Here is a 24,357-nt window from a genome sequence, read left to right on the forward strand (position 1 = left end):
GCAGGCATTAAAAATCTGTTTGTCTCTAATAGGCACCACCTATCACTGCTCTAATTCACATACCTGATATACAGAGTAAAAAAAAAGTAAATATGAAGAAGAGCTGGCTGGTGGCTAAAGGTGAAAATGCAAACCGTGGGGTTATTCTGTCTGCTTGGGATCGGAACAGCATCCAGCTACAGCCCAGGACCACTTCCTCATCAGTCTCTGCCATGACACCCAGCCACAGTTTCCTTTTGGACTGTTGGGTGCTGCCTTTAGTTTGCAGTTGCCGTTAAGCAATATTATTACCACACCAGTTTCTGCTGGTGGCTTATGCAGTATAGCAGTTCATCTACTAATCAGAAGGCTGGTGGTTCAAACCAAAGCAGACATAAATTTCCACTATTACCTACAGTGCATAAAATGAAGCTTTTGAGGCCTCACGGTCCTCTGATGTGAACATAAATGAAATCTGTGGGAGGATCTTAAACATGTTGATCTGTCTTTAACTGGGCAGACCTCATATCATAGTAAAGCCATTTTTTTACCTGCACAAATATATATTTTTGCCACTTTGCTGTTGTTTTGATTCTGTTGTCTTCAACACACTTCTCAATATGGCTTGGGTTTTCCCCTCGTGGCACCCTGACATTTGTTGCCTTTGTTTCCTTGATTGTGGCATCTACGTTGAATCCTTTTTCATTACTCAGCTCATGCCGCATTCAGCTTTGTCATTCTGTGACTCTCTTTCCTCACTGCACTCTCAAAACAACCCTTCTCTCTGCTGTAGCAGATTCTAAGTCCCTCTCTTTCAGCTGTCCTTTCAGTTTTCTCTGAATTATCACCATTCACCTGGTATCCTTCTCAGGTTTAGAATGAGCAGTAAACACAGAAGCTGTTGTCTGCACACACCAGGAAATGCCCTAGATTGTTTTTTATTTATTCGTTATCACTTTCGGTTTCTCTCCACCAGCTACGAAAACTCATGCAACTGCAGATTAGCAGTCAAGATTATTTTGTACATTTTATTTTATGTAATCAGTGTTAGTTCTGCAGTGAGTCCAGGTTTAATATCTTATTTTGTGCATTTATGGGTTTTATCACTCTACTTTTGGAACCTTGCACCATGTAGCCAAAGTTGTGGAAAGTACCCGATCTACCAATCAGCTTCACTGGGCTGGCTTATCAACTGGATTTATTGTCTTATTTGGAGAGATTGAAATGGTTATTGTGTTAATTTTGCCATTGTGGTGTTATGAATGTGTATCAAACTGGATAAAAAATTATATAATAATAAGATTACTGATGAATCCACTCATACCTATCATTTGGCACAACAACCAGGATGTGAAACAGCAAAAAAAAACAAACCAAACATTGTTCTGGTTACATAACACACACTGGTGCGGGTGTATTAGGTAGTTTCCAGTTTTCATTTCAATGACAGAATCATGCCTGATAAAGTGATTCAACTCGAAACTGAGCTAGCAGGCATTATGATGAGCATTATTTATATGTTTGAAAGTTATTTTAATTTTCTGGTTTACATGTCATCTTCGGTTCCATATTTAAATCTTATTGCATATTTTCTGTAATACCCTTGATTCTGCTGAAAACCACAGCAATGCAGGAAATGTTCTTTCTTGTGCCACTTAACCAGCATTTAGGATAAAGGTGGATCTGTGGGGAATTTTATCCGCAACCTATTCAACAACAAGGCTTTAATTATGGCTTTAAATAACTGAAACTAAGTAAAATATACTATCTCATGGAATTAAACTGAAATGAAGGAATGCATACATAAAGTATATGCAGGTTCAACCATATTTCAGATTTATGAATAAATGAAAAGTTTCAGACTTGTTATGGTCATTGTGACTGAGTCTTCAGGCACACAAAACAAAACTTCACCTTACATTGAGGACAAACAGAGAGATTTGCAATGTGTCTGGCTGTGTTCCAACACTAAGCCACAGGTGAGTAAGGCATGGATGGAGGGACATGGACTCCCTTCACAGACTCAAAGGCAGTACTTTTAGAGACTGACTGCAGCAAAGAGGTCTTAAAGAGGTCTTTCTGAGGTCGTGGATGCTTCCCTCAGATAATTCCAGCAGAATTCTGTATCATTTCTTAACATATCATCTAATGAAACTGAATATTTATTTGCATGTTTCAGAACTGCATTGCAAGCATGTTAGTACAATGCCTCATACATAGAGGTCCGTGGTTTTAATCCACCAGTGTGGAGCTTGTATGTTCTCCCTATGCTACTCAAAAATCTGGCTTCCTTCCAGAGTCCACTGACATGCATGACTGTAAATGGGTTTTAGGTGTGCCCTGGCCTGTCCAACCTTAATGAGAAACACATTGGTAACAGCATGACCAGGGACAAAAAGAAAGATTAAACAATAATAAATGGCAATTTAAAAATTTTGTTCAGTTACATTCATATGTAAGAAGGAAAAGCTCCATAGTTCAGCCATCTGTTCCCTTCCACTTATTAAATTCAGGGTCCCCAGCAAAACTGGAGTGAAACGCAGGATAGACATAAACAAAGCACCAGCCTGTTGCAGGCCAGCCTGAAGGTGGATTCAGACCAGGACGTTCTTACACCACACCACCATCTCTCTGTATAAACAACTGTACATTTTCTCCTGTATTGTGGTGAGCATTTGTTACAAAGCGCCTTTCAGCATTTTAAAAGACGTGACTGAGTGATGAGGGTAGAGCAGGGGTGTCGAACTCCAGGCCTCGAGGGCCGGTGTCCTGCAGGTTTTAGATCTAACCCTGGGTCAACACACCTGAATCAAATGATCAGTTCATTATCAGGCTTCTGGAGAACTTCAAGACATGTTGAAGAGGCAATTTAGTCATTTAAATCAGCTGTGTTGGATCAAGGACACATCTAAAACCTGCAGGATACCGGCCCTCGAAGCCTGGAGTTCGACACCTGTGGGGTAGAGGATGCGCTCTCTGGTGCGCAATTTCCTACCGTTAGAAAACCTCCATCCTCCAAAATATTAAAACAATAACCAGGCAGTCCGATCTAATATGCACATCAGTAATGCTGTTATTGGACCATACCGTGTTCTACCTGAGCAGCAGAGCTGTGACTGATCCACTTACGATGTGGATATTATCACAACGAGACTCGAGTAGCGGTTGTTGAAATGACGTGAACAGCGGTGAACTGAGAAGACTTGTGTGGGCTGGAGTATATCTACTGAAGCAGTGGAGTATCTTCAAATGCCTAGAAATAAGATTATTATAGGCTACCAAACGCAGCAACAGATACAACGTTAAAGGATGTGCAGACGTGATATATGGATAAATAAAATCCTGTAACCGACACTAAGCCCGCTGCTTCAAAGCGAATGTCTGATCGATTGGCAGAAAAACTGCTGACCACACGGTGAAGGTGAACAATCACGTGATTTCTTCTAAATCAAAGACGAGAAACGCCAGACTCCCCTGACACACTCCATTACTCATCTGATAGCTTCACTACTATCGGCAGAACTGTGCAACTGCGACATCTGCGCAATTTACTCCCTAACACTGTAATCGATTAGTTGTAGGCCTATTTAGTTGGATTAAGTGTCAATAACATCCACATTATTTTATTCTCATAAATAAACAAATAAATTAATGGCATGTTTACATTATTGTTTCCTTCTTAAAGCGAAACCCATTTCAGACGCATGTTTCCGGGTCTGCTGTATAAAAAGAAAGCGTAACCGCGCATAACCTTCAGACGGAGACAGTGAAAGCAGCTCGCAGCTTCCCCCACACGATGTGTCGATATGACGTCGCTGTTGTCTCGCCTTCAGGCGGGATGAAAACAGTCAGCGTGTACTCCAAACAGCTGCCCGTGCAACAACCGACGGTGGGCCAGCTGAGGAAGGAAGCGCTCAAAGCGTTTCCCACAGGTAGGCGAACCTAAAATGAGATTTAAAAAATAAAAATAAACACTGTATAGCAATCTGTTACACAACAAAACAATACATTTAAATCATGCTGCCTATTTTTTAATATTCAAATATCTTAAAATATGATTTGTATGTTTAAAATTATTTTTAGAATTACGATCAGTTCAGTTGTCAGTTGTTGAAACATAATAAACGTGAAACTGACGAGGCTGGTCCATAACCTGGAGACTGTCCGGAAGCGACAGTGAAAGTGTTACTAACTGAACTGAACTGCTGTTCTCTGCGATGCGGCTTTAACAGAGGCATTTAAATAAGTCCAGTATTTTAATGCCCGCGTTAAAACCTTTAATGCGGGGACATGTAGCCTGTTTATTTATTCTAAGGCTTGCGGAGTAACTTTCTGTTTTCCTTGTGTTACATGTGTAGAGAAATATTTGGGTGAAATCCGTCTGGTCGTTGAAGGAAACCCACTGGACGACGACTCTGCGTCGCTGTCAGACTGTAAAATCAAGCCCAACTCTGTTGTGCAGATGGTGACCAAGGTTCACGGAGGCTGACTGAGCTCCATCGTCGAGCTCCAACCGTTTAACACAGACCAAGGACAAAAATGCTATACGCTGTTAAACCTGTGCAGTTATTTCGAGCTGTTTCTCAGGGTGTAAACAATTCATTACTTCACTTTTTCTTTTTTCTCTTTTTTTTTTTGTTGATAAATTGTGTGGGACACCAATAACAAATGTAAGGGTACACACACCGGGGAAATTAAATGCTCCACCTCATGGGCTTCTGTGCTCAGAGCCAATGATTATAAATAATAAATCAATCATGTAGCAATATTATTAGCATTACAGGACACCAAGAAATGAGAAAATGTAAAGGCACACGGAACAACCTCAAGAAAGTAAATAATGTACTGATTTTTATCATTTGTGCTTTTGCGATGTAAATAAAAACAAACATATACCACTGTACTTGTCATGGACTGGATTGCACTTTTAGATTAGTTAGTTGCAAGTTATGCAAGAAGTAAAATTCTGATTTGCTTTGTAACCTATTACTTCAGACTGTCAGAGAGTCAGAGTCAGACTGTCATGTATATTATGTAAAATGATACATAAAAGCCTGATACTCATGATAAAAGCCCGTCATGTACAGTGATTTGTATTTGAGACATTTAAGGACTTTTCGCCCAATTTCCACCAACTGGAAATTATATGTAAGTGAATAAAAAATGTTTAAAAATCATTTAATCTCCATAAAATATAATTCAAAATATACTGGAATCAAACTGAAACTGTAAATTATTTTTTTTTAAAAACCCAAAGAGATTATTTCTTTAATTAAAACAAAAACTGGTATCACCTACCCAGCACAACATGATACATGACAACATTTTGACAATTTATTTAAATGAGCTGCATGTTTTACATCTTAACTTTTGTTTTAACCTAACAAGGTTTTGCAAAAAGAAAGAATGTGTGTTTAACTTCACATTTAAAATGTATTTTTGAGATTTTACAAATCAGGCATAATACAATTGTAAAGTTCACATCTCGTAGGAAATTTCTCATCAACAAACTACAACATTTCTTTAGCATTATATTACATGATATATTATTACAGATAAATGCCAACCACAGGTTTCTATGAAAAATGTTTATTTCCTGACTGGTTGACAAGTGGATACTGGAAGTAGCTTAACTATGCAGACCTAGTATAAGTTCAGTGACCTGGCAATCTCCAGTCAGAGAGAAATTCTGGGAATTGTTGACTGGTTTCTGGCAGTTGCTAGGTGAATTTGGGAGCAAAAAGTTATTTTTTTTAAATATAATTATGATATAGTTTAAAGTGCATCAACTCCGAGGCACTTTCACACCAAAACAAAGTGAAGTTTGATGGCCTTGTGTTGTTACTATTATTTCTTCTGCCATACAGGTATAGATGTCTGTCTGGGAGCTACACCACTAGAGCAAGGTGCAGAAATGCCACTTGTTCTGGTGCATTCAGTGAAGATCCTCAGGCACACAAAACAGAACTTCACCTTGCAACAAGGACAAACAAGAGATTTACAATGCCTCTTGCTGTGCTCCACCAGTAACCCACAGGTGGGACAGGCACGGACAGAGGGACACCCGTGGACACCCTTCACTGAATCAAAGATGATATCTGGGCATTCTTTTAGCGTTTTCAGTGACTGGTTGCAGCAGCCATGATTTCCACAGCGGTCTTTCCGAGGCCGTGCACCCTTCCACTCCCTCAAACACTGCCAACAGAATTCAAAGGTCTGTCCTTTTACTGCTGTGCACTCTTTACAGAGGACATTCAAATATGATTCGTTCTCTCTCGTCACAGAGGATCCGCATCCAGGACACTACACAGAGACAAGAGAATGACATTTAACACTAATAACAAATTTCCATTTACAGTAAATATAATATGTTAATGAGACACTTACAAATCTGATGATAAGCATCTGCCTGGCAGCATTGAAATCCAGGGTTTTTCTGAAGTACTCAGTTTCTTCAGGGGTCAAAAGACCCATTTTACAAACCTCTGCCAAAGTCCACTCAGCACTGCAACCAGACGCACCACACACAAACCTGCTTTCACCCTTTATTGGAATAATGAGACGTAAAAGGATTATTAGACTCACATGTTGGAAACAAAACACAAAACAATTTGATGAACAGGATTTTTGTTGTTTCAGTTAAACTTACATTATTAAAACATTATTAAAACAATAAGTACCATATTGTGGGTAAGACTTGCTCTGTAATTCATTAACTTATTAGCTAATAAAAGAAATTATATAATAAGCAATTTTTTTCATGTAGCTAATACCTGCATTGCTAGATATGCAATGGTTTGATAAAACACTGAAAAGGTCACAGCTGGACAAGCACAGGTGTAAGTCACTGCACTGAAATCTAAAGGCTATGATAAAATTTACAGGTTTCAGGTTAAGATTTTTGGCTTTTACAGCATTCATTAGCTGCTCGTTTAGTTTTTATACTTTTTTTCAAAAACCTTGTGACATGCAAAAGAATAAAATGATTTTTTTTAAAGGATAAAAAGTGGCTGTAAGGTCGTTTAGAAGAGCACCGTTTAAACCCAGGAAAAGTCTATGAGTCTTTTAGATGTGTGATTTCTTGAAGTGCCTCACAGGTTGTAGTTCAACTCGAGGTGATCATAAGCCCTAAAATGTTGTGTACACACTGTTGAGTGATGTGTCTGGAGACCAAAGAGCGCTTGCAGTGTATTATGTTTAAAATAAGATGTGATAATAGATCAGGTATTATTTTCATCACTTACACACAAACGTGTGTACTCGTATGTTGTGGTAGGATTAAAAATATTATCATGATTAATTTAATATCTAATTTATCCCAAAATCAGAAACCTGGTACCACGCCCGATGCCTTCTGCTTTTATTTATTTAGGTACACTGTTATTTATGCTGACTTTATTTTATCTATTTTAACAAAGTCAACCTTTCGTGGCCTACCTGCTCCAACAACCTGCGACACCAGTTGGTGAGAGAGGTCGGGGTCACAGCGTGACCACAGGACATCTGAGCTCTGAGAGATTTGAAGCCTTCACACAAAACTGAGAACAATCACACACAAATTCAAGAATAAATGTTTTGTGACATTGGTTTATGTGAGTTGGTTAAAATGATTTTCACCGTTATTATTGTAATTATTCTCATTACTGCTGCACCCAAGTAATACTTACAGTCCAAATCATCCTCTCTATCCACAAATTTAAATGTCAGGTCGAGAGGGTTGTAACACTTCTCCTGTTTTGTTATAGTATTTGAGGCCATCAGTCTGCGAAACAGTAAAAGAGCACAGTGTCACTTCAAAGAAACACCCCGCCCCCCTCCGAGGACAAAAAAACTACAAAAAAAGGCATTGAGATATTGAAACAGGTTTTAATCAGATTGGTTGTTGCTGGGTTATTTCTCAATTACACTGAAATGTCGCATATCATAATTTAAAGCCACACTTCGGCTTTTAGTGAGATCCTTGAATCTTCCTAATGACTTCTCTCCAGCTCTTTAATTTCTCCCTCCTCAACAGCACCCCTGCAGATAATATCTCTGTTCTTTTGACATATTTTGTACATCTATTTTTAGTTCTTTTTTATTTTTCGGTTTCAGTTTCTCAGCTCCATCTTTTCAGAACTTTTTTCCACACTAAACTCGAGCTCCGGAGCAAGCAGGGAAGGTAGGGGAGGTCCCGGTTGCGTAAAGATATTTTATTGGATGACACAGTGTCGGTAATGAAAATGAACGAATAGGCTGCTCACTCTTCGGGGGCCCTTGAACTGATCCATCGCCCTGCCTGTGAAATTCCCGGTGTGCCAAATTACCACTCCAGCCCTGGTAACAGTAAGTTCTGAACTTTCAGTACTATGTTTTTAATCACAGGCTTTATGTTTTAGGATCACTGTGACGTCAGACCGTCAGACTCTAAATGATGGAAGTAAAGAGCGAACTCTCCGGTCCGCACTTAATAACCATAACAAAAAGTTGTTACCAGTGAAATCAGAGTATTGAACATGTAACCAAAAGTAACACGCGCATGAGTGAGTGAATACGCTGAGTGTTACCTGTGCGGGAGACCGGCCAGGTAGGTGAATAAGGCCATCGTCGATCCTGCTGCGGGACAAGCACGGTGCAGTCAAAAGACGTGTGGCGCCGCGATGAGCCTAGTAACAGCTGACTCTGAGTGACGTCAACACAAACGTGTGGCCGGATTTGTTTATTATATACAGTTTAATGTGCAAGCTATTACTAAAACATTAAAAGGTGAACAGACAGCAGGCCTATGAATAAACAACAATGACGACAAACTATCAAACCAACAAAGTGAACCTAACATCACGTTAAAATTAATCATAAAGAAAGAAAGTGATTTCTTTTAACTCTAAGAAAATGATAGCGAAACTAAATTAGATATAGAACTTACCTAACATTGGATTCCTAAAGGATCTTTTCGTATGTTTGTCTGATAAAGCGTTTGTTATGAGGTGAACAACTATTTAGAGACAGCCCATCTCAGTGACTAATACGCTCTCAACTCACCTGACATTAACAGAAACCGAAGGAGCTCTTCAGACTCACACACCAGACAAACACAATGTGCAAGTACAGCTTGTCCGTCCGCTCACCTGCAGGTGAGTTGGGGATTATCAAATTAAACCACTCCAAAAAGCAGCAGAAGACCGTGAAAGACTTGAAGATGAAAGCAGCGCAACTGTTTCCAAGGAAAGGTAAGCCCAAAAACTCAAAACAGATCAAAAGAGAAACTATGGAGAAGAAATGGTTGACCAGTGAAGCTAAGTGTCGAGCGATTGTGTTGCAATCTAATGAAAATCAAGTGACACAAATGACACAGACTCATTCAAATGTCCTCATTTATTTCAAGAATCTTATATCTTTTTTAAACTGTATCAAGTGTTTATTGTCAAAACTCTTTCTGTTCAGTTTGGTGTTCATTATGCCCCGTGTCAGTTACAGTTTGTTTTATTGTTATGTGAGGTCTTTGTGTCGTGCAAAAATCACGAAGCACAATAATACGACACAATCTTCAGTGGTGTTCAGGGACATGATAGAATTATTTGTGACATCTTTATATGTTTAGTGAGGTTCTCTCTCTCCTGTCTTGTGTGTGTAGGATATCTTATGGCTGAATTCCGGCTGATTGTCTCTGGAAAGCCGCTGGACGATGACTCTGCATCTCTGTCGGAGTATGGGATCAAACCCTCGTCTGTGGTGCAGATGGTGGCGAAGGTCCACGGAGGCTGACAGATATCCTCATCGATGAACTCAACTCCATCCAAAAGATTCACCTCAGGACTGGAATGTGATACACCAAAGGACGCAATGCTTCATCTTTGCTAGCTGGGACTGAACTGTGTCATCTTTGATCTTTGGTTCTCTTCTACACTTTTGTGTCTTCCTTTAGATTTTAAGACTTTTATCATACCTATATAGACTTCAGCACTAATTTATTATCACAAGTTGTAAATGATGCACAAATAGGGCATAATAACATTTCTTTTTTTATTTCTCTTTTTGTTTCGTTGATAGCCTGTGTAACTTACTAGTAGTTGAAATACCAAAAGCTGACAACAAATGTACGGTTACGCAGCAGCCCCATGAATATCAATGTTCCTAAAAAAAGTGATACTGAGATCATTGGTTAATATTTAGTTATCTTGACTTTCCAGCTGATTCTCATAAATGCTCTGCTTTCATCTTGTTTAAAAATAAATGCAATGATTATTGAATTTAACCCATTGTGCTCATTTGTAGCTCTGTATATTTATTCTTGGGTTCTTGTTGAGTAGCCTTGCTTTACTTAGCTAAATATACCCTGCACAAAAAAGTAATTCATTCCCCATAAACATGACAACTGGACTGCATCAAAAACTGCAATCAAGCGTTGTGATAACTGACAATGAGTCTTTTACATCACTGTGGAGGAATTTTGGCTACATTGCAGGGTTTACAAGCATTAGCATCCTGTTTAGGGTCATGCATCTTAGAGCAACTCAATCTGATTTAAGTCCAGACTTTGACTCAGACACTCCAAAACCTTAATTTCTTTTTTTTAATCTACTCAGAGATGGACCTGCTGCTGTCAGTTCATTGTCCTGATGCATAACACAAGTGAGCTTCATGGGATGGGATGAACTGATGGTTGGACATTCTCATTTAGGATTTTCTCGTAGAGAGCAGAATTCATGGATTCATCAGCAGCAGGTCATCCTGAAGCACCAAAGCAGTCCAGACCATTACACTGCTACCACCACGTTTAACTGTTGGCATGATGTTCTTTTTATGAAATGCAGTGTTACTTACTGTGAGCAATAAATAACACTATATGTTTATTATAGAGGCATTTTGCAGGCAGAAAAATAACAAATGTATTCTATGGTAACATTTATATAAACCTTTTGTTGTGTATTAGGCAGTAGTTGTTGATTACCTCCCAAAATCCTATCTCAATAGTTCCCTTACTATGCAGGCTGCATGGTATTAAAAATGACTTGTCTCTAACTGGGCGCACCTGTGAGTGCTCTAATTAACACGCCTCGTGTACAGAGTGAACAGTGCCATCTGGTGGCTGAAGGTGAAGATACTTAAACAATTTTTTCAAGAAACTAAACATTGATTTCTTTAAACATTTTACAAAAAAAACTAAGCAGTCAAAACAAGAAAGAAATGTCTGACCTGAGTAGTATAAGTGCTAAATATCATGAAGCTAATGCTAAAGAAGCAGCAGACAACATAAAATAACTAAATGTTGAGGAAAAAGATGAGTACACACAGAATGTATGATTAACTTTACTTCAAATTTATGACTGAATAACATTTTTCAGGTTCATTGTCGTTATGATTCAGACATAATGCAGCCGTAAAGATCACATGTGGTAGGAAATTTCTCATCAAGAAAAATCAACACTGATTATATCTGATAACTGTTCCAACAGAACAGAGAATTATTAAAAGATAATTAAAAGAAACTACATGGTATATTACTACAGAAAGGCACTCTCACACACTTGAGCTTTGTGTCTTTTTCATTATTTCTTCTGCCATACAGGTATCGATGTCTGTCTGGGAGCTACACGACTGAAGCATGCTCCAAAGTAGTCACTGGTTTTAATACATTTAGTATAGCTCTTCAGGCACACAAAACAGAACTTCACCTTACATCGAGGACAAACAACAAATTTACAGCGCCTCTTGCTGTGCTCTACCAGGAACCCACAGGTGGGACAGGCACGGACAGAGGGACACCCGTGGACTTCCTCAACTGAATCAAAGGTGATATCTGGGCATTCTTTTAGTGTATTTAGTGATTCGTTACAGCAGCCATCATTTTCACAGCGGTCTGTCCGAGGCCGTGGACCCTTCCACTCCCTCAAACACTGCCAGCAGAATTCAAAGGTCTGTCCTTTTACTGCTGTGCACACTTTACAGAGGACATTCAAGTCTGATCCATTCTCTCTCACCACAGTGGATCTGCATACAGGACACTACATGGAGACAAGAGAGTGGCAACATTTAATACATAACAAAATTTTTATAATCAATATAATATGTTAATTAGATACTTACAAATCTGGTAACAAGTGTCTGCCTGGCGACATTGAATGTCAAAGTTCTTCGGAAATACTTAGTTTCTTGAGGGTCCAGAAGAGCCATTTTACAAACCTCGGCAAAAGTCCACTCAGCACTACAACCAGACCCACCACACACAAACCTGCTTTCACCCTATATTGAAATAGTAAAAGAGAAATTATTTATTAGACTCGTGTTGTAAACAAACCACCAAAGACTATGATGAATTGGAATTAAAGCATTTTTACCAGTTAAACTAAAATTATTATAACTATAAACACTATATTTTGGGTAAGAGTTACAGTGGTATCAGCTTATGAAACATATCGTACAATAAACAGATTTATCATTGTGCCATTATGTCCATGTTGTAGCACATAGAAATGTTGAGTTAATATTTGCAGATACATTATCCATGTAACTATGTCTTCGCTTTAACTTTTGTTGAAAATGTGATTTATGTAATACTGAGAAGATCATTTCAAGTATGTGGAATATTTTTTTACACTGGTAAAATAATGTGATTAAATCATAAGCATATCTTAATTAAAGTATAATATAAGTGCAGGTTTAAGTGCAGTGGTGTGCAGGGCTTTATATGCCTTATGGGGATGCTGCTGACATGCAAGTCATTGTGTCTATATCAAGCTTTTAGCCTATGGTAAGGAGAAATATGTGTGTCTTTCTTTAACATTCAGCTGCTTAGAGATTATTTGAGATCAACAGTGACTCATAAGCTAGAACCAACATTTTGGTTTTCCAACACAGATGAATGGCAACAAAAGTAAAGACTTCACTGAAGGAAAAATGTATGAAGATGCAAGCTGGTGATGATCCAGTGCAGCTGGTCTGAGAACATGAAGAAAAACCCTGTTCAACTTCTCCACAGAAACGAAGTGAGTTTCATGTTATGATTTGTTTTAGTTTTTCAAGGAACGTGTGTTACTTTAATAATAAACTGCTCATATTACAACCGAATGCTGTGTAATACTCTGTTATTTCTTGCTGGATTTCAATGGAAGGGTATACAAATCCATTCAATTTTAATTTGTTTTCAAGTCATTTTCCACCTCAATTTGCTCAGTATTAAACTTTGTAAAGTGTTAAACAAAGACCAAGTCTTTACAATTTGTTTTTCAATGTGTGCCGTTCTCTTTTTTGTATACATCAGATCTAGTTTGCATATAATTCTCCTGTTTGTTATTTTTTCCTGCTGTCTTGCTAATTATATTTTATACCTGCACAGTTGGCGTGGAGCACCTATAATTTTGTTGTACATGTACAATGATAATAAAGGGCTTTTCTGTGCTGTTCTATTGTATTGTAGCTTTATTCATTTTATTTTTAGTTTCAAAGTAAATAACAACAGCAAAAAAAAAGACTTTCATCTTTCTGCTTCTCAGAGCAGTGCAGCTACATGAATGCTACTCCAACAGAGGTCGATTGTCTTGTTAATAATTTTACCTCTTCACTACATATGACTGGATACTGTAGCTCCTGTGAAAAAGAGAGTATCACATCAGAAGGACCTGATTCCCTGGTATAACTCTAAAACACGCACCTCAAAGCATATCGAGCGGAAATGGCGTATCACAAATCAAGAAGATCCCCATTCTGCCTGGAGAAATGCCTGCTTTATAAAAAAAAATTACTCTGCTAGCTAGAGCATCTCACTATTCATATTGAGAACAACCCCAGGTTTCTCATCAGCACTGTAGCCAGGCTAAAAAAAAGTCAGAGCTCTGTTGAGCCAACCATTCCTTTAACTTTAACTAGTAGTGACTTCATGAACTTCTTCACAGATTTGAACAAATAGAGAAAAAATACTCATAATAATGTTGCAGATGTAACATTATCTACACCTACTTTTAGTACAATTGATATATATTTAGTCTTTTTCTCCAATTAATATTTCTGAGTTAACTTCAGTAATTATTTCCTCCAAACCATCAATGTGTCTTTTAGACCCCATTCCTACAAGACACCTCAAAGAAGTCCTGCCATTAATGCTTCAATCTTAAAAATGGTCAACCTGTCTCTAATAATCGGCTATGTAAAGCTGGCAGTAGTTAAACCGTTACTTTAAAAGCCATCTCTTGGCTTAGCTGTCTTAGCTAAAAAAATCCTTGAAAGAGTATAACAGCTAACAGATCATCTGCAGAGGAATGGCTTATTTGAAGAGTTTCAGTCAGGTTTCAGAGCTCATCACAGCACAGAAACAGCTTTAGTGAAGGTTACAAATGATCTTCTTATGGCCTCTGACAGTGGACTCATCTCTGTTCTCTTCCTGCTAGACCTCAGTGCAGCGTTCGATATTGCTGATGATAGTATTCAATTAGAATGATTAGAGCATGCCTGTAATACCTACAGCAAGTTATTATGGAGTTCTGCAGGGTTCAGTGCTAGGACCAATTCTGTTTACATTATACATGCTTCCCTTAGGCAGTATTATCAGAAGGCATAGTATACATTTTCACTGCTATACAGAGCAACTTTATCTATCATGAGGCCAGATAACACACACCAATTTGATAAACTGCAGGCATGTCTTAAAGACATAAAGACTTGCATGCCTCTAATTTTGAGTTTTATAAATTCAGAAAAAGCTGAAGTTATTGTACTCAGCCTAAAAATCGTAGAAATATGTTATCTAACCTGATTCTTACTCTGGATGGCATTACCTCAGCCTTCAGTACCAGTCATTTTTTATCAATGCACATATTAAACAAATATGTAAGACTGCTTTCTTCCATTTGCGCAACATCTCTAAAATTAGAAATATCCTGTCTCAGAGTGACGCTGAAAAACTAGTTCATGCATTTATTACTTCTGGGCTGGACTACTGTAATTCATTATTATCAGGATGTCCTAAAAGTAACTGAAAAGCCTTCAGCTAATCCAAAATGCTGCAGCAAGAGTACTGACAGGGACTAGAAATAGAGAGCATATATCTCCTATTTTCAAAAATCCTGCTCCTCACATACAAGGTCTTAAATAATCAGGCCCCATCTTATGTTAATGACCTTGTAGTACCATATCACCCTATTAGAGCACTTCGCTCTCGCACTGCAGGCCTACTTCTTGTTCCTAGAGTATTTAAAAGTAGAATGGGAGGGAGAGCCTTCAGTTTTCAGGCCCCTCTTCTGTGGAACCAGCTTCCAGTTTGGATTCAGGAGACAGACACTATCTCTACTTTCAAGATTAGGCTTAAAACTTTCCTTTTTGCTAAAGCAGTTAGGGCTGGACCAGGTGACCCTGAATCCTCCCTTAGTTATTCTGCAATAGGTGTTCCCATGATGCATTGAGTATTCTTCTTCATTTACCTTTCTCATTCACTATGTGTTAATAGACCTCTCTGCATTGAATCATTACTTGTTATTAACCTCCATCTCTCTTTCACAGCATGTCTTTTATCCTGTCTTCCTTCTCTCACCCCAGCTGATCGTGGCAGATGGCCACTGCTCCCTGAGCCTGGTTCCTCCAGAGGTTTCTTCCTGTTAAAAGGGAGTTTTTGCTTCCCACTGTCGCCAAACTGCTTGCTCATAAGGGATCATATGATCGTTGCGCTATTCTGTGTATATATTATTTTAGGGTCGACCTTATAATATAAAATGCCTTGAGTTGACTGTTGTTGTGATTTGGCGTTGCATAAATAAAATTACTCTAAATTGAATTGTTTCCCTTTTTTCCTCTGAAGAAATCCAGACCAGGAGGAACAAAACAGTTAAAACCCTCTTGAGCACAGCGGAGAAAAAGGTGTGCAGCGAGGATGATTTTTGAACTATTAACTTTAAGTGTTGTTACTGTTGAGGAGTTGTGGATACAGGTCCTTATTCACTTAGGTGCTGCTTACAGTTTAAACAGATTAAGTCTTCATCAAGACAAGCACTACTAATTGTACTTTGCTCCTCATTGTTTTTGAAAAGCAAGAGCAGGCAAAACAAATACAGTAAATGCAGTTTTATCTGTAAGTTTGCCACAACCCAGCACTTTAAATAACGTTCTGTCAGATGCTGCTGATGTGTCACAAATGCAGATGAAGTGTTCTTTGGTGTCAGAGCCTGGTGCAGCACTGATACTGGACATAATACAGAGACATAGATGTATTCTTTGAGACCAAACATTTGATTCATTTAGAATATTAGAAACTTGTTTTTGCATTTTGACCACCTGTCTGTGAAACACCTATGTTATAACACTCTGTCTTAATATATTTTTAGTTTAATGTTTTAATCTGTGAATTTCATTTTTTAATATATGAGAGAAAAGTCCTGTCAGCCCTGTGCTAAGAGGGCTGTGGTCATCCATCCGTCCTGTTCTAATGAACACAAATGTTGTAATAGTAATATAAACAGGAAAGTCTGTGAATGTCTGTATAAAAACAGAAAACTGCCAGGACATTTTTTTTAACTGGCATTCATTACCTGTTCGTCTAGTTTTAAGTAGTTTTTCCCAAAAACTTGTGACATGCAAAAGAGTAAAGAGATTTCTCAAAAAAACTTTCATATTGCTGTCGACGTTGTGGATGTAATGTTGTGTAGCAAAGCACAGGTTCAAATCCAGAACGTGCCCATGAGGCTCTTGGATGTGTAATTTTTTGCTGTGTATCGCAGTTGCTGATTCAACAGCACATCAGTGTTAATCAGTATGTGTATATATTAAAAATGTATGGAGCATGGGTGGAGGATTGAAATGACCAAAAGATGTAGTTCATAGTCCTGTTCTGCTTACTAAACTGTTCTTTGAAAACAATAAGTGTGGAAGAGCAGCTGTTCAGCAGTGACCAAACATTTCTTTATCTAAATCATCTCAGATGATTATATGTACTGAAATGTTGTGTACACACTGATGAGTCATGCGTCTGCAGCATTTGCGTTAAATATTGAGAAACTCCCATTTATCAAACTTTCACTTAACTAAAGCAAGAGTTACATTACATAAATGCTACAAGCGACAACAATGCAGACAGAAATCAGAGCTGAACATTTCTGTCCCATTTTATTTGTTCCTTGAAAGCAGAGGTGGTTTCTATCGAGATAAGTTAAGTGCACCACTCCCTCTGTTGACTTCAGTTAGTGTCGCTCACCCAACAGTCTTGCTTGCTCTCTTTCTCACCTATATGACAATAATCATTCCAGTAAAATGGTATTTATTTAAGTGCACTTTGGATCTATTTATTTAAGTGAATTAATGTGTTTTCTGCATTTATTCACATGTGTGTTTATCACAAACATGTGCTTGAAATAATTGTGGGTGGTAGCATTAAAACCATTAACTTCTATAATTAAGGCCCAAATTATTCATTTATTATCTGATTTATCCCAAAATCAGGATACTGCCACGATGCCTGATTCCTTCTGTTTCTTATTTATTTAGGTATATTTTTATTTATGCAGTTTTGTTTTTTTTTAAATGTATTTATTTTAACACAGCCAACCTTTAGTGGCCTACCTGGTCCAACAACCTGCGACACCAGTTGGTGAGAGAGGTCGGGGTCACAGCGTGACCACAGGACATCTGAGCTCTGAGAGATTTGAAGCCTTCACACAAAACTGAGAACAAGCAAACACACCATTTAAAAGAAAATGTGTTATGCAGGAATAAACGCTAATGTCTGTTTTATTTTTACATTGCACAATGTCAATACAAAGGCTTAAAATGATTTTATTTTATTATTTCTAAAATATAATTTAACGTCACTGACACCAGTTTGAAAAGTGCCCAAGTGTTACTTACAATCCAAATCATCCTCTCTATCGACAAACTTAAGTGTTGGGTCATTCGGATCATAACACTTCTCCTGTTTCGTTGTCATATTTGAGGCCATCAGTCTGCGAAACAAACCAGAATGTGCACTTTAGTGGTGTGTGTGTGTGTGTGTGTGTGTGTGTGTGTGTGTGTGTGTGTGTGTGTGTGTGTGTGTGTGTGTGTCAGACGGAGAGAGTGAACTCTCCGGTGTTTCCAACATTAACAAAAAGTGCGATCATAAGAGTCGTTACCAGTGAAATCACACCATTGCATATCCGACCAAGTGTAACACACATCACTGACTGAACGACGCTGTGTTACCTCTGGACCCGTGAATGCCGCCAACGTCGATCTTTCTGCCGGACGCTCTGGATACAGCCTAAAGAGGTTGGGCGCAGTGGCGAACTGAGCAACTGCTAACGCAAAGGTCGGAGGAGTCAGTGTTTTCTTGTAAGAAAGTGATAGTGAAAGTAAATTAAATTAGGAACTTCCCTGACGGTCCTGGAGCATGTTTTGGTTTGTTTGTCTTAGAAAGCCTTTGTTGTGGGCTGCTGGTTTATGAAGCAGATGAAATAAATGTTTTTCGCACTTAGTTTTAAGCAGTGGCCAAAGTCATATGCATCTTAAACATAATCATCAGTGGTGTTCAGGGACATGATATAATTATTTGTGACACGTTTATATATTTAGTGAGGTTCGTCTCTCTTCCGTGTGTGTGTGTAGGATATCTTCTGGCTGAAGTCCAGCTGATTGTCGTGGGGAAGCCGCTGGACGATTAATCTGCATTTCTGTCTGAATATAGGATCAAACCCTCCTCTGACAACTGACAGATAGAAATAACTAACTTGTTACAGAAGAATATAAAGAAAGAAACATAAAAATGAATGAAAGCGTGGTGCACTTTGAAACACACTGAATAATTCATTCCCTACATTTAAAAAAAACAAACACTTTGAATATATTAATTATTGTAAAATTGGGATAATCAAAGTTTATCTGCCTCCGATCTCTGGACCTGTTCACCTTCAGCCACCAGGTGGAGCTTTGTGTACTCTGCACATGAATTAGAGCACTGGAAGGTGCTTCCAGTTACACAAAAATGCTTTTAAACACCATGCAGCCTTCATGGTGCAGTGTGGATACATTCCGTTGGGAGTCTTTGACCCGAACACAACAGGAAGATTAAAAACATTTGTGTCTAACTGGACACACCCCTCTAATTCACAGACCTCATGTACAGAGTAAACAAAGTGCCACCTGGTGGATGAAAGTGAACAGGTCCAGAGATCCGAGGCAGATAAACTTTGACTATTCTAATTTTACAATAATTAATGTATTTAAAGTGTTATTTTAAAATGTAGCCAATGAATTATTCAACGTGTTTCAAAGCGCACCACGTTTACATTCATTTTTATCTTTTTTTAATATTCTTCTGTAATAAGTTAGTTATTTTTATCTGTCAGTTATTGTGCTATTTATTTTGTTAATGCATTTATTCTAATCTGTATTTTAGCTTTACAACCTGTAATTAAATGTATAAAATTTAGAACAATTTAGAAGATGTTAATGCCAAAGATGCTGATGCTAAAGATGCAACAGACAATGACAGGATAATGTAAAATAACTAAATATTGAGGCAAAGAATGTGTTTATCACAGAATGTATGATTAACTTGTTTTCAAATTTATGAATGAACAACATTTTTCAGGTTTATTGTCGTTATGATTCAGACATAATACAGCTGTAAAGATCACATTTGGTAGCAAATTTCTCATCAATATAAGCCAACATTGATTATATCTGATAACTGTTCCAACACAATAGAGAATTATAACAAGTGACTAAAACCACAGGTCATGTAAAAAAAAACATCATGGTATATTATTTACAGAAAAGGCATTAAAAGTGAAACTTGGGAGCTTTGTGTCTTTTTAATTATTTCTTTTTCCATACAGGTATCGATGTCTGTCTGGGGGCTACACCACTGGAGCATGCTGCATAAGGGCCACTTGTTTTCATACATTTAGTGAAGATCGTCAGGCACACAAAACAGAACTTCACCTTACATCGAGGACAAACAAGAGATTTACAATGCCTCTTGCTGTGCTCCACCAGTAACCCACAGGTGGGACAGGCACGCACAGAGGGACATGCGTGGACTCCCTTCACTGAATCAAAGCTGATATCCTGGCATTCTTTTAGTGTTTTTAGTGAGTGGTTACAGCAGCCATCATTTTCACAGCGGTCTTTCCGAGGCCGTGGACCCTTCCACTCCTTCAAGCACTGCCAGCAGAATTCAAACGGCCGTCCTTTTACTGCTGTGCACACTTTACAGAGGACGTTCAAGTCTGATCCATTCTCTCTCGTCACAGTGGATCTGCATACAGGACACTACATGGAGACAAGAGAATGGATGATGAATGAATACAATATTTAATAAGAACTTAATCTTACAAGAAATACATTTCTATTTTCATGACATTGTACTATTCTAATGAGATACTTACCGATTTGGTAATAAGCGTCTGCAAGGCAGCATTGACAGCCAATTTGTTTCGAAAATGCTCAGTTTCTTGAGGGGTCAGAAGAGCCATTTTCCAAACCTCTGAAAAAGTCCACTCAGCACTGCAACCAGACCCGCCACACACAAATCTGCTTTCACCCTTTATTGAGATAATGAGAGATGGGAGAATTATCAGACTTGTTCCAAACAAGTTGATGAAATATTTTTTTCCTCTTTTTTTCCAGTTAAGCTTAAACTATTAAAATATTAAACTCTATATTGTGGAAAAAGGTTGCTCAATAGCTAATGAAACAAATCACAATCAAAATATTTCCTCATCCGTCAGAAATGCATTGCTAAATATGCCATTGTTTGTTGAAACACTGTAATGATTTTTGTTGCTTAATTCTGTCTTAAAGTCATCTGTGCAAAGGCTCTTCACACTGAAAACATTCAAAGGTCACAGCTATAAAAGCACAGGTGTAATTAAAAGCTGCACTGGAGTCTCAAAAACGCCAAATAAGGCAGTAAGAGCAGTAAGCCAGAATCTACAGTCCCAGTGTTTCCATACAGGCTTGTACATTCACTGGTTACTCATCTAACTTTAAATACTGTTTTATAAGTCCAAAACTCCTGAGGTGCAAAAGAATGACATGACTTCTCAAAATACTTTAACTTTGTCGTGGACAATGTGGATATAAAGTTGTTTAGCAGAGCATTATTTAAAAAGTCAGTTAACCACCAGAGCAGCTACGGTAAAACCTTATCCCAGAGGTGGACAATTAATTTTCCCAAGGAGCCACATGAGAAACTGGGACTGTTGTGAAAGGCCACACCAATAAGATTAAAAAGAAAAGCCTAAGCCCTGTTTTGGTTTGTAATATCCTAATGTTTGTTACACCACTGGAAGGACCTTTTTATAGCTGCAGATGACCAGTTTGTTACTACCATGAGGGTGAGTTTGATTGTCTTCATGGTTTGGATCTATAAATAACTTGTTTCTTTTATTTTATTCAGAAGCTGAAGGCTTAAAGTGGAGGTCAGTGGGTGGCTTTGCTGGTGGGATATACTTCCATGTTCCGTGGTTATTTATCAGAACCAGAATCAGAAATACTTTATTATTCCCGAAGGAAATTATAGGTTACAGCAGGCAGCACACTAATGGCGCATGCGCACTTACATAGGAACCCTCTGACCAAACTTTACACAAACATCACATTGGGAAGACATGTCAGAGAGGTAGGCTGATATGGAAAAAAACAATGAAAATACATAACATGAGGTGAGAGGAGGAGAAAAAAAACTCCACTCAGACTGAGCTCCTAATGGGAGAACCGTTTGAGAACAGAAAAAACACCCCAGCACAAAAAGCACATGACTGTCAATACACCATACATCGCGTTCCAAATTATTATGCAAATTGTGTTTAAGTGTCATAAAGATTAAATAAGTAGTTTTTCAATTAAACCCATGGATGGAATTGTGTCTCAGGGCTCTTTGTATCACTGAAAATAATCTCAGACACCTGTGATCATTAGTTTGCCAGGTGAGCCCAATTAAAGGAAAAACTACTAAAGAAGGATGTTCCACATTAATAAGCAGACCACCATTTTCAAGCAATATGGGAAAGAAAAATGATCTTTCTGTTGCTGAAAAGCGTGAAATAGTTGAATGCCTTGGACACATAATGAAAACTTTAGATATTTCACCAAAATTTAAGCATGATCACCATAATGTAAGAGATTTGTGGCTGAGTCAGAGCACACATGGGTTCGTGCAGATAAAGGCACGATGATGAAGGTTTCTGCCAGACAAATACATCAGATTAAGAGAGCCGCTGCTAAAAGGCCATTACAAAGCAGCAAACAGATATTTGAAGCTGCTGGTGCCTCTGGAGCCCTGCGAACATCAAGGTGTAGGATCCTCCAGAGACTTGCTGCTGTGCATAAACCTTATATTTGGCCACCCCTAACCAATGCTCATAGCAGAAACGGCTGCAGTGGGCCCAGAACTACATGAAGACTAATTTTCAAGCAGTCTTGGTCACTGATGAGTGCAATGCACCCCTGGATGGTCCAGATGGATGCAGTGGTGGATGGTTGGTGGACGGCCACCATGTCCCAACAGGGCTGCAACGTCAGCAAGGACGTGGTGGAGTCATGTTTTGAGCTGGAATCATGGGGAGAGAGCTGGTCGGCCCTTTAGGCTCCCTGAAGGTGTGAAAATGACCTCTGCACAGCATGTGGAGTTTCTGACTGACCACTTTCCATGGTAGAAAGAGAAGAACTGTGCCTTCTGAGACAAAACCAATTTCATGCAAGATAATGCACCATCTCATGCTACAAGGAACACCTCTGCATCATTGGCTGCTATCGGCATAAAAGGAGAGGAACTCATGGTGTGGTCCCCATTCTTCCCTGACTTCAATCCTATTGAGAACCTTTGGAGCATCCTCAAGCAAAAAAATATGAGGGTGGGAGGCAGTTCACATCCAAACAGCAGCTCTGGGAGGCTATTCTGACATCCTGCAAAGACATTCAAGTAGAAACTTTCCAAAAACTTACAAGTTCCATGGATGCAAGAATTGTAAAACTGCTATCAAATAAGGGGTCCTATGTTAATATGTAACTTGACCTGTTAAGATGTTTTTGATTGAAATAGCTTTTGATGTCTGTGAAATTAATCTACTAATGCTGCAAATTCAACAAATGACCATTTTCAATTCTCTACAACCGATGACTCGAAAAATATGCCGACTGTCATTTGAATCGACTATTTAGGAAAAACAGAAAAATATCATTTGCATAATAATTTGAAACGCAGTGTAGAAACACAAGACAAGCAACATGGGTGGGTAAGGGTAAGCGAGAGCCAGGTAAGGGTAGCGAGAGTCGGTGTAGACAGCCCTGGTTTGAGCTAAACTTTAATTTGAGTGTTAATTAGAGGTGAGGTGCACCTGTGGATTGGTGATTCTCTGGACTTGTCTTCTTCTGGCAATCCATTCGCTCACTGGTGAGCTACAGCCCTGAAGTGATTAACGGTATATGTGCAATTGGTTTGTTTTAAAGACCGGTCAAACTATTTTATGACCTTAGCCGTGTCTCTGTTTAAAGTATAGCAGACCTGAGTGTCTCATTGATAATTACCATATGTTTGAACCAGATATATTGTCATTCCCTGGGTTCCGTTGCCTGGTTTTTCCTTGTAATTGTAAAGCTTTTCACTCCCAATCACCACACCACCATCCTAGTGATCATCATTTGTTTCTCTCTTTTTCCCCATCACTCGTTCTTGTTGCTACGTACTGTTTATTTTAACAAAGACAACCTTTAGTGGCCTACCTGATCCAACAACCTGCGACACCAGTTGGTGAGAGAGGTCGGGGTCACAGCGTGACCACAGGACATCTGAGCTCTGAGAGATTTGAAGCCTTCATACAAAACTGAGAACAATCACACACAAGCAAAAAATCAGTGTTACACAGAAATAAATGCTGATGTCTGTTCTTACATTGGTTTATGCATTTGATTGTTTTCTTTTTTACTGTTTCTCCATTAAATTCTATCTGTCTGACATCGCCGTGAAAAGTGTTCACGTGATACTTACAGTCCAAATCATCCTCCTTATCGACAAACTTAAGCGTTGGGTCATGAGGGTCGTAACACTTTTCGTGTTTTGTCGGCACTCTTGGGAGCGTCACACTGCGAAACAACAACAAACAGATATGAATGAACACAGAGCAAAATCCGGCTTGGAGTCAGAACAGCGTGCGCGCTGCAGTGTTGCGGGATCTTGGATCAACAGTGCCTGTTTCTTCTTCACATTCAAAGTTTTTAATCAGCGGCTTCATGTTTCAGTATCACTGTGATGTCAGACTGTGGCACGGAATGATCGGGCACAGGGCGCGCTCTCCGGTGCGCAGTTTCCAAACATAACAAAAAGTCCGATCATAAGAGTCTTTACCTGTGAAAACAGACGAGTAAATGTAGCATACACACACATCAGTGAGTGAACCACGCTGAGTGTTACCTGTGTAGCAGACCCGTGGATGAGGCCAT

The 24,357-nt window shown here is 38.7% G+C and overlaps 3 protein-coding genes and 2 long non-coding RNA genes across 5 annotated transcripts; 2 read left to right on the forward strand and 3 right to left on the reverse strand.

Moving 5' to 3' along the window:
• The first annotated feature begins 3,749 nt into the window (after window positions 1-3,749).
• On the forward strand, window positions 3,750-4,882 carry LOC146391203 (uncharacterized). Its single transcript, XR_014799898.1, has 2 exons — window positions 3,750-3,911; window positions 4,338-4,882. It is a non-coding gene; the product is annotated as an uncharacterized LOC146391203 (long non-coding RNA).
• Window positions 4,883-5,208: 326 nt separating this feature from the next.
• On the reverse strand, window positions 5,209-9,057 carry LOC146391204 (uncharacterized). Its single transcript, XM_084924042.1, has 5 exons — window positions 8,526-9,057; window positions 7,647-7,741; window positions 7,417-7,517; window positions 6,367-6,522; window positions 5,209-6,282 (listed from the first exon to the last, which is right to left on the reverse strand). The coding sequence occupies exons 1-5, from the start codon at window positions 8,561-8,563 to the stop codon at window positions 5,827-5,829; spliced, it is 846 nt and encodes a 281-aa protein (XP_084780168.1). The 5' UTR covers window positions 8,564-9,057; the 3' UTR covers window positions 5,209-5,826.
• On the forward strand, window positions 8,182-10,217 carry LOC146391205 (uncharacterized). The gene is made up of 3 exons (XR_014799900.1): window positions 8,182-8,304; window positions 9,014-9,188; window positions 9,593-10,217. It is a non-coding gene; the product is annotated as an uncharacterized LOC146391205 (long non-coding RNA).
• Window positions 10,218-11,486: 1,269 nt separating this feature from the next.
• LOC146391206 (E3 ubiquitin-protein ligase DDB_G0292642-like) lies at window positions 11,487-17,890 on the reverse strand. Its single transcript, XM_084924057.1, has 4 exons — window positions 17,785-17,890; window positions 17,500-17,600; window positions 12,046-12,201; window positions 11,487-11,963 (listed from the first exon to the last, which is right to left on the reverse strand). Exons 1-4 carry the CDS (start codon window positions 17,873-17,875, stop codon window positions 11,508-11,510), a joined length of 804 nt encoding a protein of 267 aa, XP_084780183.1. The 5' UTR covers window positions 17,876-17,890; the 3' UTR covers window positions 11,487-11,507.
• Window positions 17,891-19,731: 1,841 nt separating this feature from the next.
• LOC146391207 (E3 ubiquitin-protein ligase DDB_G0292642-like) lies at window positions 19,732-24,357 on the reverse strand. Its single transcript, XM_084922725.1, has 5 exons — window positions 24,342-24,357; window positions 23,906-24,049; window positions 23,641-23,741; window positions 20,304-20,459; window positions 19,732-20,187 (listed from the first exon to the last, which is right to left on the reverse strand). Exons 1-5 carry the CDS (start codon window positions 24,355-24,357, stop codon window positions 19,732-19,734), a joined length of 873 nt encoding a protein of 290 aa, XP_084778851.1.

This window comes from Perissodus microlepis, chromosome 3, assembly GCF_051167445.1.
Source record: "Perissodus microlepis isolate ML-2025 ecotype Zambia chromosome 3, ASM5116744v1, whole genome shotgun sequence".
Classification (NCBI taxonomy): Eukaryota; Metazoa; Chordata; class Actinopteri; order Cichliformes; family Cichlidae; genus Perissodus; species Perissodus microlepis.